This window comes from Choloepus didactylus, chromosome 9 (genome assembly GCF_015220235.1).
Source record: "Choloepus didactylus isolate mChoDid1 chromosome 9, mChoDid1.pri, whole genome shotgun sequence".
Taxonomy (NCBI): Eukaryota; Metazoa; Chordata; class Mammalia; order Pilosa; family Megalonychidae; genus Choloepus; species Choloepus didactylus.
The window spans coordinates 120,405,781-120,425,317 of record NC_051315.1 but is presented as its reverse complement, the minus strand read 5'-3'; the positions used below and the strand labels follow the sequence as shown (position 1 = coordinate 120,425,317).

Here is a 19,537-nt window from a genome sequence, read left to right as displayed (position 1 = left end):
TCTATTACATGTAAATAGGGTTGCTGTGAGGTTTAAACAAGTTAACATTTGTAAATCACTTAATTCCCTGTACATAGTGTTAGCTACGTAAGTGTTAGCTATTATTATCCAACTATATATGTTAATCATAAAGAATAAAACTATTTTTTTCCAGTAAATGAGAAGAAGAGGGGTGAATATAAGAATGAATACAGGAAGTTATGCTTTACCATACTCAGAATATCACTGATGATATAAATTCTTGAATTATAGCCAAGTCTTACCAAAGGATAAAACCAAATAATACTTTTGGGTTCAAAAACGACATCTCAAAGGAAAGAAGCTAATCTTATGTAACACAGAAAGTGATTTTGAGAACTATACAAAAGAACAATTTCAAAATCAGTTTGGATCATGGCAGCAGCATCACTGTTGTAACCAGTTTCCTACAGGGAGTATTTTTACAGAAACTGTATTGGCAAAGCACCCAGGCCATATAAAAAACCCACTTCATTGCTCTGTTGGTAATGGGGATGGAAGGGAAAATCTATGGTTTTAACCCTATCAACTCTTATTCATGACTTTTCTCTTGTTAGCTGGTGCTAAACTATCAAAAATCTCAGCTAATTCCTTACCCAACTGATTTTCTGGGTTGGGTTGGTAGGGCTACAAGGGAAACCAACGGGAAGGTTAAGGGTTATATCAAGGGGAAAGATCTTAACTACAAGATAGAAAATCTAGGAAATTATTAATTAAAATGATAAAATGATAATTATACTCTTCATTTTAAGAGAATCAGTTGTACCCTTTATTTTTACTACTATCCCACTTTCTAATATTTTCTTTCTTTTCTGCACTAAAATTTTACTGGGTGTTTTTATCTACCTTCATTCCTAATATTATTCACTCATCTAGTGCAGATGAATATAGCCATAGTCCTGGCTAATCTTGCCTTGGAAAAAGTAGGCCATTCTAGAGAACAGTAGGAATACAAAGTCAGCAATGCACTCGAAGTCAGAGCTACTTTTTCTTATGTGCTCACTGACTGAAAGTAAAGGTATCTCACAAATAGATCATAGCCGAGTATTCCCTCAGAATCAAAATTGACTCCCGAATATATCATTCTCTGGGTTAAAATAACAGCTCCTCAGGAAAACAAGAGGCCTTTTACTTCCCCATTATCTACTCACATTCCCTCTTTTTGTGACCTCATCTTCTCATCGCCCAAGGAGGAGATACATACTGTTCGATACTGAGAAACAAACAACTAAAAGCTCATAGTTAATGAGTCTTAGTAAACTATACTGAAATTGTGCTCATACAGCTGAAAATGAAGATCCCTAAGTAGCTGAGCACTTTCTCAAAGGACATGGTGCAAGCTCTTCTGTAAGCGATTACTAGCTCTACGTCTCACTCTATTTTAACTTCTTCAACAAAATTACCATTTGATGGATTTAGTTAAGGGAGTAGAAACATTCCCTTCTAAACAATGTAGTAAATTGATTTACTGGGTGGGAAGTGGGGAATATTTTGAGCAAAGACTTATTGCAAGATGCAAAGTAAGGATAATTATGCCAGAGCCATAGTACCCAATACATAGAATATACTCAATACTTACTAAATAAATATTTTTAAGAAAGGAGGCTTTGTAGAACTAAAAATGTCTAGAGAAATTAACAGGACTAGGAAAGGATTAATAAAATCCTCAACTTTCCAAAAAGGGTTAGGGACCTGGTAATTATTATTATAAAAAGGCTGCTGCTAGGCATATATTATTTAAGATAAACTAGAAGTAAAAGTTTTTGGAAACCAAATCGAATAGAAAACCAAAAGATAAAGATAATCTCTCTCTCTATTCCTTGCCTTTCATCATTTCAGATGAACCTTACCCACAATTAATGTGATTTTCAGAGGTTTTACTGTAAATACAAACTATTCATTTACTTACCATCTTTTCTTTTCATATTTTTCTTGTAGAAATTCTTTCACTTTTTGTGGATCCCTGAAGTCTGGAATTGCTGAAGATCTATCATCAAATAATCCTAACCAAATCTGTTTACAGACCTTTGGAAAAAATTCATTTAAAAAAAAAAAAAGACTGTTAAACTCAACATATTCACTTAATGAAAATTTAAAGGGAAATTATGATTATTTCAGAAAGCCAACCTATTTAGAATTTTTATTACTGCTTCCTCAAATGAGGAAATTCATTAAATGAGAAATGAAGAGGCAACAAACGAAGGAACTAAATTTATCTTATTATTAGTTGCAGTATGCAGCAAAATCTTAATAACAGTATAAAGAACAGCATCTCATAGGATTTCACAGGAAATCAAGCAGCAAAACAAAGTTTAAAAGGACCTGGGTTTTGGGGGCTTTGCATTTTCATAAACTGCAAGCCATTAGTGAAGTCATATAACCTTTATGAGCCTCAGTTCCCTCATCCACAAAACAGAGGAACTGCACCAGAATCAATTCCACGCCCCTCACAAGTTTAAAAATCAACCAAGAAGAACAAACAAACAAAAAGCACTAGAATCATAAAAATGGCTTTATTGATCGACAGCTTAAAAACGAGAAATCAGAGACATTTAACATTTTTAGAAAAATCAAAGGAGAAATGAAATGATACAGAACTCAAATAGGACACAAAGAGATCAAGAAATAAATGAACAATCAGAAAAAAACTGATAAAGTAAAATACACCAAAAATAAAATGTTTTGCACCTTCATTAGTCATGAGATAAATGCAAATTAAAACAATGAGCCTCCACTACATAGACACCATCAGAATGGCTAAAAATAAAACACGTGACAATACCATGTGTTGGTGGGAACATAGACTAACTGAAATGCTCTAAAATCTAAAAGAGTACAACTTTGGAAAACGGTTTTGTAGTTTCTTAAAAAAGTTAAACATGCACATACCATATGACCTGGCCACCACTCCACTTCTAAGTATTTATGGAAGAAAAATAAAAGCATATGTCCACACTCAGACTTGTGAGAGAATATTCATAGCAGTTTTATCAGTAACAACCCCAAATTGGAAACAACCCAAATATCAACAGGTGAATGGATATAAAAATTATGGAATATCCAAAATGGGATACTATTCAGCAATTAAAAGGAACAAACTATTTATGTAAGCAACATCATGAATAAGCCCCAAAATAATTTTGCTGATTGAGAGAAGTCAAACAAAAAAGGAGTACATAGTGTATGATTCCTTTCATTTAAAATTCTAAAATTTTGCTCCTAATGTGTATTTCCTAAAAAGGCATTCTCCCATATAACCACAGCACAGTTCCCAAAATTTGGAAGTTAAAAGTTACACTATTTACACTATTCTACAGATTAGACAACTGTCCTAATAACGTCTTTTATCACAAAAGGAAAAAATTCTCCTAGTCAAGAAGCTTGTTCTAGTTTGCTAATGCTGTCGGAATGCAAAACACCAGAGATGGACTGGCTTTTATAAAAGGGGGTTTATCTGGTTACACAGTTACAGTCTTAAGGCCATAAAGTGTCCAAGGTAACACATCAGCAATCGGGTACCTTCACTGGAGGATGGCCAACAGTGTCCAGAAAACCTCTGTTAGCTGGGAAGGCAAGTGGCTGGCATCTGCTCCCAAGTTCTGGTTTCAAAATGGCTTTCTCCCAGGTTGTTCCTCTTTAGGCTGCAGTTCCTCAAAATGTCACTCTCAGTTGCACTTGGGGTATTTGTCCTCTCTTAGCTTCTCTGGAGCAAGAGTCTGCTTTCAATGGCCATCTTCAAACTGTCTCTCATCTGCAGCTCCTGTGCTTTCTTCAAAGTGTCCCTCTTGGCTGTAGCTCCTCTTCAAAAGTTCACTCTCAGCTGCACTGAGTTCCCTCTGTCCATCAGCTCATTTATATGGCTCCACTGATCAACTTAGACCCACCATGAATGGGTGGAGCAACACCTCCATGAAAATTATCCAATCAGAGTTATCACTCACAGCTGGGTGGGGCACATCTCCAAAGAAACACTCAAAGAAATCTAATCAACAGTGATAACGTCTGCCCACACAACATTACATCAAAAATAATGGCGTTTGGGGGACACAATACATTCAAACTGGCACATGGAGAGAGAAGAGTAACCCTTATACACATCCTGGGAGCATGAGTTCTGACCCAATCCGTGTGGTAGAGGCCTGAGGAACTGAATCTGGGCACTTTTTGCAGGCTCACCATCCCAGAACTTGCCCGACATGTTAGGCAGCTCAGAGAGCTCTCCTATAGAATGCTATGGGAGAGCAGTCAAGTCATAGTGTGGTGGTTTGAAGCTATGTGTACCCCAGAAAAAAACACATTCTCGAATAGATTCCATTCCTGTGGGTGTGAACCCCATGTAAGGTTACTTCAGTTAAATTGTGGCCCACCTCAATCAGAATGAGTCTTAATCCTGTCACTGGAGTATTTCCTAGGGTCACAGATGTATGCCCAAGACAAGACCAAATGCAGAAAGAAGGCCTCTACACTTTGGCCTTGAGCTGTTCTCTAAATTAATTGTATAAACTCACTGTATGAACAAACTAGAAGGCAAGCCCCCAAACACACGTCAATCTACAAAGACTGGGAAAAGTGTTTTCCTTTTATCCTTCCTCTTTTTTTTGTTTGTTTGTTTTGTAAGCTGATATTCAAGGAAAGTCTATCATAATACTAGCTGGATGCAAGCTTAAGGAACAGACATCTCAGAGTCTAAACTACAAAGATAGCACATAAAGAAGTGCTCTTTACATACAGAGATGTAAATTATGAAAAGAAACCAAACAGAGCTAAAGACCACAGTAACAGAAAGGAAAAATTCCCTAGGGGGTTCAACAGATTTAGCTGGCAGAAAAAAGAATCAGAAGATACAACTGAAATCATTCAGTATGAGAAGCAGAAAAAAGAAATGAAGAAAAGTGAACACACCCCGAGGATCCTGTGTGGCGCCACCGAGTGTAACAATATACACTCTGTGGGAGACCCAGAAGGAGAAGGGAGAAAGGTGTAAAGAAAATACTCAAATCAAAAAAATAATGGCTGAAAACTTCCCAAATTTAATGAAAGACATGAATATACATAGCCAAGACACTCAACAAACTCCAAACAGAATAAGCCCAAATAGAACCATTTCACTATATATCAGAATCATACTGTTGAATCCCAAAGATAAAGAGAGAATCCTGAGAGCTGCTAGAAAGAAGCAACATGTGACTTACAAGGGAATCTCAGTAAGATTAAGGGCCCATGTCTCATCGGAAACCATGGAGGCAAGAAAGAAGTGGGATGACATAAAATACTGACAGCAAAATATTGCCAACTAAAATTCTATATCCAGAGAAACCATCTTTCAAAAATGAGGGAGTAATTAAGACATTCCCAGATAAACAAAAACTGAAGGAATTCATCACTACTAGATTGGCCCTATAAGAGATGCTAAAGAGAATTCTGCCAGTTGAAAGGAAAGGAAGGACAACAGACAACACATCAAAGCCACATGAAAAAACAAAGACCTCTGGCAAGGGTAATGATGTGCATAAATATAAATGCCATTACTCTTGTATGTTGGCTTGTAACTCCACTTTTTACTTCCCAAGGGAACTAAAAGGCAAACGCAAAAATGTAATGATAGTAAGTCTGGACTCATTATGTATAAACATGTAATTTGTGACAAAAACTACATAAAGGTAGGGGTATAATATCAAAATGGGTATCAAAGCAAGCAATATCAGGATGTTAAATTTAAACCCAACAGTAACTACAAAGTAAATATCAGAGAACGTGCAAGCTCAGAGAGACAGAAAGTAGAATACAGGTTGCCAGGGGCTGGGAGCAGGAGAATGGGTTAATGCATAATGGGTATAGAGTTTTTGTTTGGGGAGATAGAAGAGGCTTGGTAATGGAAGGTGGGGAGGGAACTGTGACATTGTGAATGTGATTAATCCCACTGAATGGTATGCTTGAGAGGGCTTGAGATGGAAAAGTTTATGTTGTATGTATGTTCCCACAATTAAAAAAAGAGAGATTGAGAACACCTAAAGAAACAAATACAACACATGATCTAACAAAAAAGGAGAAAGGGCTCAAAAGAACATTATTGGGACATATGAAAAAATTGGAATATAGACTGTTTTATACCAATGTTAAATTTTTTGAACTTGATAAATGCACTTAATTTGATTACATAAGTGAATATCCTTGTTCTTAGGAAATGTAAATGGCAATATTAAATGTTCAAGGAGCATGATGTATATAACCTACACTTAAGTGTTCAGAAAATGCATTGGTGGATAGATTAGATTAGATTAGATAAGATAGAATCAATCAGCAAATATGGCAGAATGTTAAAACTAGTGGATCTGGGTATCTGGAGAGATAGGAATATGTTGGAGTTCTCTGTATGGAATTTGTATTATTTTTGTAATTGTCTTGTAACTTCGAAAGTATTTTAAAGTAAAAAGTTTTTAAAGTTAACTTACTATTATGAATACCTTTATGCCAATAACACAACACAGATAAAATAGGCAAATTCCTTGAAAAATACAATTTACCAAAAATCAATGAGGAACAGAAAATATGAATAGCCACTGTGGTCACTTAGTCACTTTCACTCCCTGTCCGTGATATTCAGATACCAGCATGCAATTCTCTCCTCCTTGAAAGCCCAGTCATCTCATTTGGGCAGCTGGCTGTTGACAATGGAGTCAAGAGAGTTGGGAACAGGTGTGGAGGGGATAACCACCCAGCTTGGTCTCCAGGCTCATAATAATAGCCCATTCATGTGGAACATACAAAAACAGACAATAGGCCAACTTTGGCCCAGGGACTGTGGTTTGCAATCTCTGATCTAGAATTAAAGCCATCTTTACAAAAAGAAAATTGAAGGACTTTTACTACCTAACTTCAAGATATTCTATAAAGGTTCAGTAATCAAGACTCTGTAATATCGGCATAAGGAATGACATATAAATAATTGGAACTGACTAAAGGGTCCAGAAATAGATTTATCCTTACACAGTCTTTTGTTTTTTGACAAAGGCTCCAAAAGAATTCATTGAGAGAAGAAAAGTGTTTTCAATATACATATTCATGTATACTATACATATTCATGGAAAAATATGAATCTCAACACCTATCATACCATACATTAAAACTAATTTGACATGACCACAGATGTATACATAAAAATTGAAACCTTAAAGCTTCTAAAATAAATATTAAATTATCTTCATGATTTGAGAGTAGAAAGAGATTTCCTGAGACAGGACACAGATGGCAATAATTAAAAACTGATTAATTAGACTTCATCAAAATTTTTAAAATTTCTGCTTGTCAGAAGTCACCAATAAGAAAATCAATGGGAAAGCCATATATTGGGAGAAAATATTCATTAAGCATAAAATTGACAAAGAATGGGCAAATTCTGATATATTCATGTAACAGAACAGTACTCAGCAATAAAGGAACAAGCTATACACATCCACGTGCATAAAACTCAAAAGAAGTTTTACACATAAGAATACATTCTTTATTATTTTATTTATATGAATGATGAAATAAATCCTAACAGTGGTTGCCTCTTGGGGGGAGTGAGGGCAGGGTCTGAAGTCAAGGAAACTCTCTGGGGGAGATGGATACATTCTATATCTTGATAGGGCTTTGGGTTACCATGGTGGATACATTTGTAAAAACTCATTAGATGGTTTACTTATGATTTGTGCATTTGACTGAATTCAAATTATACTTCACAAAAATTGAGCAAATATTGAACTCTAGTTAATGATAGAAATACTGAAGTGCTTAGGGGTGAAATGAACTAGTATTTGCAACTTGAATTACCATAAAAATATAAGATGGATTTATCAACAGAAAGGTATATGCTAAAGCAAAATTAGCAAAATGTTTATTGCACCTGCATAATTTTTCAATTTTTATGCATATTTGGAATTTTTCATAATAAATTACTGAAGGGTGGAGAAGACAGGCACATCTGGCCATTGTGGTGTGGCTTTGAGCAGCCTCTGCCCTGGATTTCCATAGCCATTCATGAAAGCAGGTTCTGAGAGAGAATGTAACACGTAGCCCAACCGAACTCCCTGCAGGAAAAGCAGCTACTGAACCACCACATTCACACTACCAGGAGATCCTGCTTATCTACAGTAAGACCTTTGACAACATGTTATAGACGCTACTAGCATTATCAAATGCATGAAGCTGGACAAGTTCTTGTACCAGAAGATGACTGTTCACAGTCACTACATCCTCAAAACAATCCCAGCATCCAAGGCCAGTATGAGATCATCATGGGGGGAATGGTAGAGGCCACGGTCCAGTATGAGACTGTGAAATTCCTGCTGGGCATGGACTTTGGCTACTTATACCCAAAGCTTACTTTGCCTGTGTAGGAGAGCTTCGGTTTCACAAAATAGAATCAAGAAATCTTCAAGTTCATCACCAATTCCTCAGCAATCTACGGTTCCACAGCCTGATGAAAGTCTCTTCTTACCAGTTCATAAAGCATCCTGCAACCAGATGGCATCCTCTGTTGCCAAGGTGAAAACCAGTTGCTATTCCTAGCAGACAAATAGGCTCCCTGCTCTGTAGTAAGAACCCAAGCATCAACTTTCAGGAGCGTGAGTAGCAACTGATACTGCAGAGGGGAAAAGACACAGGTGAAGGACTACAACTCACACATGTATTAAGTGGCCCTTGTGCTGCCCGAGTTTGCCAGCAAGGCCCTGGAAGTCACCAGAGCTGCTATGTTTCCCCCAGGGACTTAGGTTGCCAGGGTCCACAGCCCCTTATCTGAGGCCCTCACTGCATGGTTCTCTCTCAAAACAGACCAAGCAAAAGAAGCTCCAAGAAATAGCCTGGTCCTGCCCAGGCCTTGCAAGTCTGAGTCTTCATCAGCAGTTCAGAACATTAATACCCATATAAACCACTCATAATGTGTGGTCCTAACTTGGATCCAGATTTAAAGAGGAGGGAAAAAGAGAAATTTATAAAACAATAGGAAATATGAATGCTGACTATAGTACTGTTAATTTTTGTAGGCTTGAAAATAGTATTGCAGTTATATTTTTTTAAAAACCTGTTTTTTAGATATCACGAGTTGACAAATTTACAAACGAAATTGTACATCTTGGATTTGCTTCAAAATAATGAAGAATGGCTAGAATCAGGGGTTAATGGGAGTTTATAGTATTATTCTGTCTATTTGGATAGATATATAAATATCAGGATAATAAAATGTTTAAAAAGGAACAAAAGTTTTTAACAATTTCTATCTTTAGATTCAAGTAAGTTTTTTAAAAGATAAAACAATTAATGGCAAGAAAGAAAGAAACAAGAAAAGATGAGATGGGAGAAAGGAAATAATGTGACCTGAGACATAAATATAATAAAAAGCTAAGTAAACGCTCAGACTAGTTACATAACAAAATTGAGTTCCTTCTACACCACTATGGGTTTCAGTCATCATTCAAAAAGAACGCACATTACCATATGTACAAAACTGAAGGTAACATATCCTACAATCTTTTTATAATTATCATTAAATATGTCTCTGAAAGTCCACAGGTGATATCAAAGAATGCATTCTAAATGTTTTAAAGATTACTAAGTTACTGGTGATTACATTCAGCTGTAATTGAAAGAGACTGTAACAATATGCTTTCTTTCCAAATAAAATAGGGGCCAGACTAAAATACGTGCATTTCTTCATAAATATGCAGAATATAAAACAGTATCTTCTTAATACAACAAAGTATGCCTCAATATTTTAGTTAGATGGTTTTAAACATGAAATATTTCAGTAGGAAGACTAGTCTTTTAACATTACTGATTATTAGTGAATTACTTCTCCATATTCACAAATAGCATCATACTGACTCAAATTCCTATCTTCACTAAATTCATTAAATTAATTTTAAAGAACACCAATTTCCTCTATGATCCTTGTTTTCTGAGCTTAGGAGTCAATTGAAAAAGTAACTCTGCAGATAAAACTGCCATCTTACCTCTACATAATCCATCAGTTTTCAAAACATTTTCACATACACCATCTTCAAAACAACCTCATAAAACAGGCAGGGAATATACTTTCCACAGATTAGGGAGAAAAATGAAGCTCAGGCAGAAGTGGATTGCCCAAGGTGACAAGCTTTATAAATAAGTAGCACTGAAACTGGATCAGATTTTTTTGACTCCTAATCTGTATGGGTTTTCTTAAAAGGTGGTCCACCAGCTACCATGCATCAGAATCACATGGGCATCTCGGGTTGAAGATGCAAACAGACATTCAAATCTGTGCCTTACTACTCGACACCCAGGGTCAGACTCCTGGGAGGTAAAGCCTAGGGATTTTTACCAAAGAAGCAAATCAAAACAAAAAACATTTTTAACAAGCACCACAAATGATTACAATGAAACCCACCTGGATATAAAGTTTGAAACTCACTCTGATAAACACTCATGTATATTTTCTCACTACTCTAGGAGTAATGATAAAGCAGTGCCATGGAAATGTCCATAACATTTTGAGGACCTTAAGAGCAATGCAGAGACAGCTAAGATAGTGGCATAGAGAGGAGTGGAAGCTAGTTAGTCCCCTGGAACAATTCATAAATGACAGAAAAATTAGTAAATAACCTGGAATAATCGCAGGGAGACAAACATGACTGTCCACTCATCATACACCAGACTGAACTGGGAGAAATGCCCGAGATCACAGCATAAAATCTCTAAGTAAAAACTGTGGACCTGAGCTGAGAGCTGAGACCTCTCCCTCAAGGAAGCCTCAAGAGCAGCACTCTCTGAACAAGCGAATATACCTCAGCCCAGCTCTAACTGGGGTTTTAATGTTAACTGCTCAATACACACAGCGAATCCCCAACAAGCAGACAGAGGCTTTTGGTGACGACTAACCTTGGGAGAGTCAGGGGACGTATCTGTCTCAAGACCGGGGGCCCAAAGGTTCAGGTGCTATCACTGGCCGATGGGTGAACCTGGGGGCTTTCTGTTCCTTTCTCTCTCTCTCAACCTGGGCAGCTCAGTGGAAAAAGCCTCAGCCATTTTCTGCACGCAGTGCTTTGCAGCAGAGGAAGCCTCAGCCATTTTAAACTCACAGACAAGGTGGAGATAGCAGAGTCAGAGAAACAAATAATCTATTTATATGCAAATGACCTCTCTGTAGGGGCATGGCTTCCCAAGAGGAAAGAGGAGGGGCCCAGCTCTACTACCTGCCTTCTTTTCAGAACCAGACCCCAGAGCCTAGGGAAGGAGAGCCGTGAGCCACACCCCCTTACACCAGCCCATGACAGGCTGACAGGCGCCACCTGCTGGGCAGAAAAGCACAGGGTGTGTCAATACTCTAAGACACGTCATCAGGGAAACCACATACTGAATATTTCCTCCTTCCGTGACCTGAGCTTGTTCTCGTCTGGAACACCTGACTGGGGTGGCCTATGAGGTCAGATGCCTAGACAACAGAAAACTACAACCTACACTAAGAAAAATGAAGTTATGGCCCAGTCAAAGGAACAAACTTACACTTCAACTGAGATACAGGAATTTAAACAACTAATGCTAAGTCATTTCAAAAAGTTTAGAGAAGATATGGGAAAAGAGATAAAGGCTATAAAGAAAACACTGGGCATACAAAGAGCAGAAATCTAAAGTTCAAAAAATAACTGGCAGAACCTAAGGAAATGAAAGGCACAATGGAAATATACAACAGCAGATCTCAAGAGGCAGAAGAAAACACTCAGGAACTGGAGAACAAAACACCTGAAAGCCTACACACAAAAGAACAGATAGAGAAAAGAATGGAAAAACATGAGTAACGTCTCCGGGAACTTAAGGATGAAATGAAATAGAAGAATGTACGTATCACTGGTGTCCCAGAAGGAGAAGAGAAGGGAAAAGGGGCAGAAGCAATAATAGAGAAAATAATCAATGAAAGTTTCCCATCTTTTATGAAAGACATAAAAGTACAGATTCAAGAAGCGCAGTGTACTCCAGACAGAATAGATATGAATAGGCCTACACCAAGACACTTAATAGTTAGATTATCAAATGTCACAGACAAAGAAAGAATCCTGAAAGCAGCAAGAGAAAAGCGATCCATCACATACAAAGGAAGCTTAGTAAGACTATGTACGCATTTCTCAGCAGAAACCGTGGAGGCAAGAAGGAAGTGGTGTGATATATTTAAGATACTGAAAGAGAGAAACCACCAACCAAGAATCCCATATCCAGCAAAACTGTCCTTCAAATATGAAGGAGAGTTCAAAATATTCTGACAAACAGACAATGAGAGACTTTGTGAACAAGACACCCACCCTACAGGAAATACTAAAGGGAGCACTACAGACTGATAGGAGAAGACAGAAGTGAGAGGTTTGGAACACAATTTTGGGTGATAGTAACACAGCAATGTAAGTACACTGAACAAAGATAACTATGAATGTGGTTGAAAGAGGAAGGTTAGGAGCATGTGGGACACCAGAAGAAAAGAAGAAAGATAAAGACTGGGACTGCGTAACTCAGTGAAACCTAGAGCGTTCAACAACTGTGATAAACTGTACAAATATGTTTTTTCACAAGGGGGAACAAACAAATGTCAACCTTGCAAGGTGTTAAAAATGGGCGGGAGGGCACTGGGGGAAAAACACAATCAATGTGAACTAGAGACTATAATTAACAGAATCAGTGTATAATACTTCCTTTAATGTAACAAAGGCAATACACCAAGGTAAATTCAGATAAGAGGGGGGCATGGGGAGGGGTGTGAGACACTTGCCATTGGTGGTGCTGACTATTCTACTTTGATTTAAGGTTATCTTTCCTTTTGCTGAGTCCTAGCTGTCCTGTTTTTTTTCCTCTCTTTTTTCTTTCTCTTTTGCCTCTCTACCTTCTTTGACTCTTTCTTCTGAATTGTGGAAGAAATGTAGATGTCCTTATATAAAGAGTGGTGAGGGTGGCGAACACATAAATATGTGACTATAAAGGGAACCATCGATTGTTTACTTAGAATAGCATGTGAACAAAACTATCTTAAAAAACAAAAAAAAGGACTGATGATGAAATCTTGAGGCCAATATACTGAGTGAAATAAGACAGACACATAAGGACAAATATTGCAGGGTCTCACTGATAGGAACTAATTATAACATGTAAACTCACAGACATGAAATATAAGTTACCAAGCATAAGGACAAATATTGCAGGGTCTCACTGATAGGAACTAATTATAACATGTAAACTCACAGACATGAAATATAAGTTACCAAGATCTAGAAGGAGGCTGAAGAATGGGGAGCGGTTGCTTAGTATGAGCAGAATGTTCAACTAGGTTGAACTTAAATGTTTTGAAATGAACAGTGATGGTAGCACGTTGTGAGAATAACTAACAGTGCTGAATGGTGCATGAATGTGGTGGAAAGGGGAAACTCAGAGTCATGTATGTTACCAGAAGGAAATTTGGAGGTAAAAAGATGGAAACGTATAAAACTGAATCCTGTGATGGGCAATGCCCATGATTAACTGTACAAATATTAGAAGTCTCTTTCATGAACCAGAACAAATGTATGACACTACAACTACAAGTTAATAATAAAGGGGCATATAGGGAGAAAATACACATCTATTGCAAACTATATACTACAGTTAGCAGTATTTCAACGTTCTTTCATAAATAGTAACAAATGTACTATACCAATACTATGAGTCAACAATGGAGGGGGGTGGTTAGGGATATGGGAAGATTTGAGTTTCCTTTTTTTTTCTCTCTCTCTCTTCTTTGTCTTTATTTCTTGTCTGGAGTAATGAAAATGTTCTAAAAATTCTGGTGATGGATGTACAGTTGTATGAGGGTACCAGCGGCAACTGATAGCACACTTTGGATCTTTAGATAATTATATGGTATATGAAAAATCTCAATAAAATTTAAAAAAAAAAGAAACCTGGAAATTGTACATTCATTCACACATTCAAAATTAAACATTTATCTACTGCCAACAGGATGGACTTCTGTGGAATGCTTCAGGTAAAAAAATGACCAAGATACAAGCCATCCCTAAGGAGCCCTCATTCTATCAAAAGAAACAAAAATATAACAAGAAATAGCAATTCTATCTATGTACAAAATGCTTTTAGAGAATACCTCTGTACTATGTACCAATATCACCTTATGTATTATAAACCAAAGGAGGACCACCTCTTTGAAGTTCTTCAATATCATTTTCACCAGTTTTTCATTCTTATTTGAGGGTTTTTAAAACAAAGGAAGGGAAAAATACGGTAAACCAGAAATCTTTTAAAAAATCACACAACGGCCATTTTAATAGAGGTCTTGCCAGTTCATAAACAGCCAGTGGGCTGGCGTTGTCTTGATTAGTTTACCCAAGCCCTATAAAGGCTCAGATGGAATGAGCTCACTGCTGCAGCTTAAAGAGACATTTTGAAAACAGCTGTTGACATTTTGGAGAATGCCATTTTGAAACACAACCTGTGAGCAAGCAAACGCCAGCCACATGCCTCTAGCTAACAGAGGTTTTCAGGATGCCATCAGCCATCCTTCAGTGAAGGTACCCTATTGTTGATGCCTTATTTTGGACACTTTATGGCCTTAAGACTGTAATTTTGTAACCAAATAAATACCTTTATAAAAGCAAAAACAAAACAAAACAACAACAAAAAAGACCAATGCAGAATAAACATGAGAGCAATGAAAAAAATGTGTATAAAATCTGATAGGCCATGTGATGGTTCCTCAAAAAGTTAAACATAGAACTACATATGACCCAGCAATCCCATTTCTAGGTATATACCAAAAAAGAATCGAAAGCAGTGACTTAAAGAGATATCTGTACACCAATTTTCACAGCAGCGTTCATCACAATATCCAAAAGGTAGAAACAACTCAGATGTCCATCAGTGGATGAATGAATAAACATAATATGGTATATACATAAAATGAATATTATCAGCCCTAAACAGGAATGAAGTTCTGATACACGCTACTATATGAGTAAACCTTGAACATATCATGCTGAGTGAAATAAGTCAGACACAAAGGGACAAATATATTACATGATTCCACTCACATGAAATAACTAGAATATGCCAATTCATAGAGACAGAAAGTAAAGTACAGCTTAGGGAGAAGGAGGGGGAATGGAGAGTTAATGCAAAAAGGAACAGAATTTCTGTTTAGGTTCATGGGAAAGTTATGGAAAAGCATGGTGTAGCACATGAGGGTAGCAAATATTGTGAATACAATTAATCCTACTGAATGGTATGCTTGGGAATGGTTGAGTTAGCAAGGTTATGTTGTATATGAAGTTTTTACAACTGAAAAAAAAAGAGAGAGACTAAAGAAACAATAACTAAATGCAATTACATGATCCTCAATAGCATCTAATAAAAAATGGAGTAAATGCCCAAAAGGACATTATTGGGACATATGAAAAAACTGGAATATAGCCTGTAGGCTTTATATCAATGTTAAATTTCCTAAACTTGTGAAATGTACTGAAGGCAATTATGTAAGTGACTAACTTTGTTCTTAGGAAAAGTGCATGGAAATATTAAGACTAAAAGGAGCGTGAGGTATACAATCTATCCTCAAATGTTCAGAAAATAGACAAATATATAGACAGGTAGGTGGGCACAGACAGACAGACAGACAAATAAAGAATGATATGGCAAATGGTAAAGTAGGGGGATCTGGGTATCTGGGTGGAAGGTACTTTGGAGTTCCTATATGGATTTTGTATTATTTTTTGCAACTGTTTTGAAAAAACAAGTTTGAAACTTTTTTTTTTTTTTAAAGTGTCTTAAAAAGTCTTACAGGCGTGAATGCTATTAAAAAAATTTTCAAAATGTGGGTGGGTGTTTGGTTTCTGTGGGTTAAATTACTCCTGGAAGATTTAAGAGTGAAAATTTTGATAGGGCTTAAGAAAATTAAGGATAAATAAAACAGCATGATTCTTTTAATATGCTGCTGGATTCAATTTGCGAGTATTTTGTTGAGGATTTTTGCACCTACAATCATTAAAGAGATTGGTTTATAATTTTTTTTTTTTTTTTGTAGTATCTTTGACTTTGGAATTAGGGTGATGTTGGCTTCATAGAATGAGTTAGGTAGCATTCCCTCCTCTTCAATTGTTTTGAAGAGTTTGGGAAAGATTAGTACTAACTCTTTCTTCAATGCTTGGTTGAATTCACCTGTGAAGCCATTTGGTCCTGGGCTTTCCTTTTGGGGGAGCTTTTCGATGACTGACTCAATCACTTTACTTGTGATTGATTTGTTGAGGTCATCTATTTCTTCTTGAGTCAATGCTGGTTATTCAAGCTTTTATAGGAAGTTGTTTTTACATGTAGAACAAATGAATGCCAACCCTGCATGGTGTTGAAAAAGGATGGTATTGGGAAAAATATAATCAAAGCAAACTGGAGTCTATAGTTAACAGTAACACTGTAATATGCTTCCATTAAATGTAACAAAGGCAATACAACAATGCTAAATGTCTATGAGAGGGGGACATACGGGAGAGGTATGGGATTCTTGGTAGCGGTGGTGTTGTCTGACCTTATTAATATATTGTATTGTGTTCTAGTTTGCTAATGCTGCGGAATGCAAAACAGCAGGGATGGATAGGCTTTTATAAAAAGGGGGTTTATTTGGCTACACAGTTACAGTCTTAAGGCCATAAAGTGTCCGAGGTAACACATCAGTAATCGGGTACCTTCACTGGAGGATGGCCAATGGCATCCAGAAAACCTCTGTTAGCTGGGAAGGCACATGGCTGGCGTCTGCTCCAAAGTTCTGGTTTCAAAATGGCTTTCTCCCGGGATGTTCCTCTCTAGCAAGCTTGCTCCTCTTAAAAACATCACTCACAGCTGCACTGAGTTTTCTCTCCTTGAGCCAGCTCATTTATATGGCTCCACTGGTCGAGGCCCACCCCGAATGGGTGGGGCCATGCCTCCATGGAAATATCCCATCAGTTATCATCTACAGTTGGGTGGGACGCATCTCCATGCAAACAACCTAATTCAAACGTTCCAACTTAATCCCCACTATTCTCTCTGCCCCACAAGATTGCATCAAAGAATATGGCTTTTTCTGGGGGACATAATACATTCAAACCGGCACATATTGTATGGTGTGCCAGTTTGGATATATTGTGTCCCCCAAAACTCCATGTTCTTTGATGTAATTTTGTGGGGGCAGATGTATTAGTGTTGATTAGGTTGGAACCTATTGGTTCAGTGTTTCCATGGAGATGTGACTCAATCATTGTGGGCGAGAACTTTCACTGGATTGTTTCTATGGAGGTGTTGCCCACCCATTCAGGGGGGGGGTCTTTATTGGATCACTGGAGTACTTTAAAAAGAGCCACACAGGTTGTTCCACAAAAAGTTAAGTATGTGGGGACCATAAAGTCCTGCAACCTCATTATGGGGTATGTCATTTGAAGATCTGAGAGCAGAGACATTAATGGACGTTTGCAAACTGGTGTTCATGGAGGCAGTAATCATGATTTGTAAAGGGTGGAGATGACCTAAAGGTACATTGACTGAAGAATGGAATGGTGTACTGTGGTGTACGCATACAGTGGAACACTGAGCAACTACAAGGAGTGAAGCTGTGAGACACACAATGAGGTGAATGGATCCTGTACACAGTATTTGAGTGAACTACACCAGAAATAAAGGCAAACACTTTAATGCCTCACCAATATGGACTAACTACAATGTGTAAACTCAGAATTGAATCTTAGAACATAGCATAATGTGGACATAATTATTCTAATAGTCTCTAGATTGTAAGCTCTTACAGCAGTTAACTCTATCCCTGAATTGTTATGCCTATCTCTAAACTTTGAGATGCTGATCCCTTAAGTGTATAACCTGATTGGAACAATGCGCATCTCTGAGACACCTGAAACTCAGAGCCAGAGCTTGGTAGATACGAATGTCAGTATTAGTGCATACAGCCACTGTTAAAAAAAAAAAAAAAAAAGCTGAAAAAGAGCCCAGACTTCAATTAGTGATATGAATGAAGCAGGTCTGGTTAAGACCAGGGCAAACCGGGCCAAAGGGTAAAGTTCGAAACTGTGTTTTAAAACTTTAACTTCCATATGAGACCAAGGGAAGAAACGTCTATTTGGTACAGGATCTAAATTTTCTGAACAGTACAACTCTACAGTCGGTTTGTTCAACCACCACAATTGCATGGAACTTTGAATAGGAAGTGAGATATGGTAGGTTAGCATAGACTGGAGTGAAATAGTGACACATCCCAAAGTAATTTGGGCAGATAATAAAAAATATATTTATAGCCTCTCCCCCCCCAGCCCCAAGCATCTGGGGGAAGGTGCGAAAGTGTTGGACTTCCTCACCTGGACTGGTGTTGTTGTCACAAACACTGGGACTGGTGGTCTGATGTGCTGAGCCCTCGATCATATAGGACTTGCCCTTATGAAGCTCGTTACTGCAAAGGAGAGGCTAAACTTGCATATAATTGTGCCTAAGAGTCTCCCCCTGAGTACCTCTTTGTTGCTCAGATGTGGCCCTCTCTCTCTAACTGAGCCACCTCGACAGGTGAACTCACTGCCCTCCCCCCTACGTGGGACCTGATTCCCAGGGATGTAAATCTCCCTGGCAATGCAGACTATGACTCCCGGGGATGAATGTGGACCCGGCATCGTGGGACTGAGAGTATCTTCTTGACCAAAAGGGGGATGCAAAATGAGATGAAATAGTTTCAGTGGCTGAGAGATTTCAAATGGACTCGAGAGGTCACTCTGGTGGACATTCTTATGCACTATATAGATAACACCTCTTAGGCTTTAATGTATTGGAATAGCTAGAAGCAAATACCTGAAACTACTGAACTCCAACTCAGCAGTCTGGACTCCTGAAGACGATTATATAATAATGTAGATTACAAGGGGTGACAGTGTGATTGTAAAAAGCTTGTGGATCACATTCCCTTTATCTAGTGTATGGATGAGTAGAAAAATGGGGCTAAAAACTAAATGACAAATGGGGTGGGATGGGGGGATGGTTTGAGTGTTCTTTTTTCACTTTTATTTTTTATTCTAGTTCTGGTTCTTTCCGATGTAAGAAAAATGTTCAGAGATAGATTGTGGTGATGAATGCATAACTATGTGATCATATTGTGGACAGGTGATTGTATACCATGGATGATTGTATGGTATGTGAATGTATTTCAATAAAACTGAATTAAAAAAAAAAAAAAAAAAAAAGCGCCACACAGGCCCAGATGCAGAGCAGCTGTGAGTGACATTTTGGAGAGCAACTGAGAGTGACATTTTGGAAGAGCTGCAGCTAAGAGAGGACAAAATGCCCCAAGAGCAACATTTGGAGAATGTCATTTTGAAACGCAATCTGGGAGCAAGCGGATGCCAGCCACATGCCTTCCCAGCTATCAGAAATTTTCCGGACGCCAGTGGCCTTTCTCCATTGAAGGCATCTGCTGTTGATGCCTTACCTTGGACACTTTATGGCCTTAAGA

General features: G+C 37.7%; 1 protein-coding gene across 7 annotated transcripts in view; it reads right to left on the bottom strand.

Moving 5' to 3' along the window:
• Positions 1-19,537, bottom strand: part of AGFG1 (ArfGAP with FG repeats 1) — a 108,648-nt gene that overhangs the window by 47,707 nt on the left and 41,404 nt on the right. For all 7 annotated transcript variants that reach the window (XM_037848832.1, XM_037848837.1, XM_037848839.1 and 4 more), the window contains exon 3: positions 1,928-2,043. In XM_037848832.1, coding sequence (XP_037704760.1) covers positions 1,928-2,043 — 116 coding nt within the window. The remainder of the gene's footprint in view (positions 1-1,927; positions 2,044-19,537) is intronic.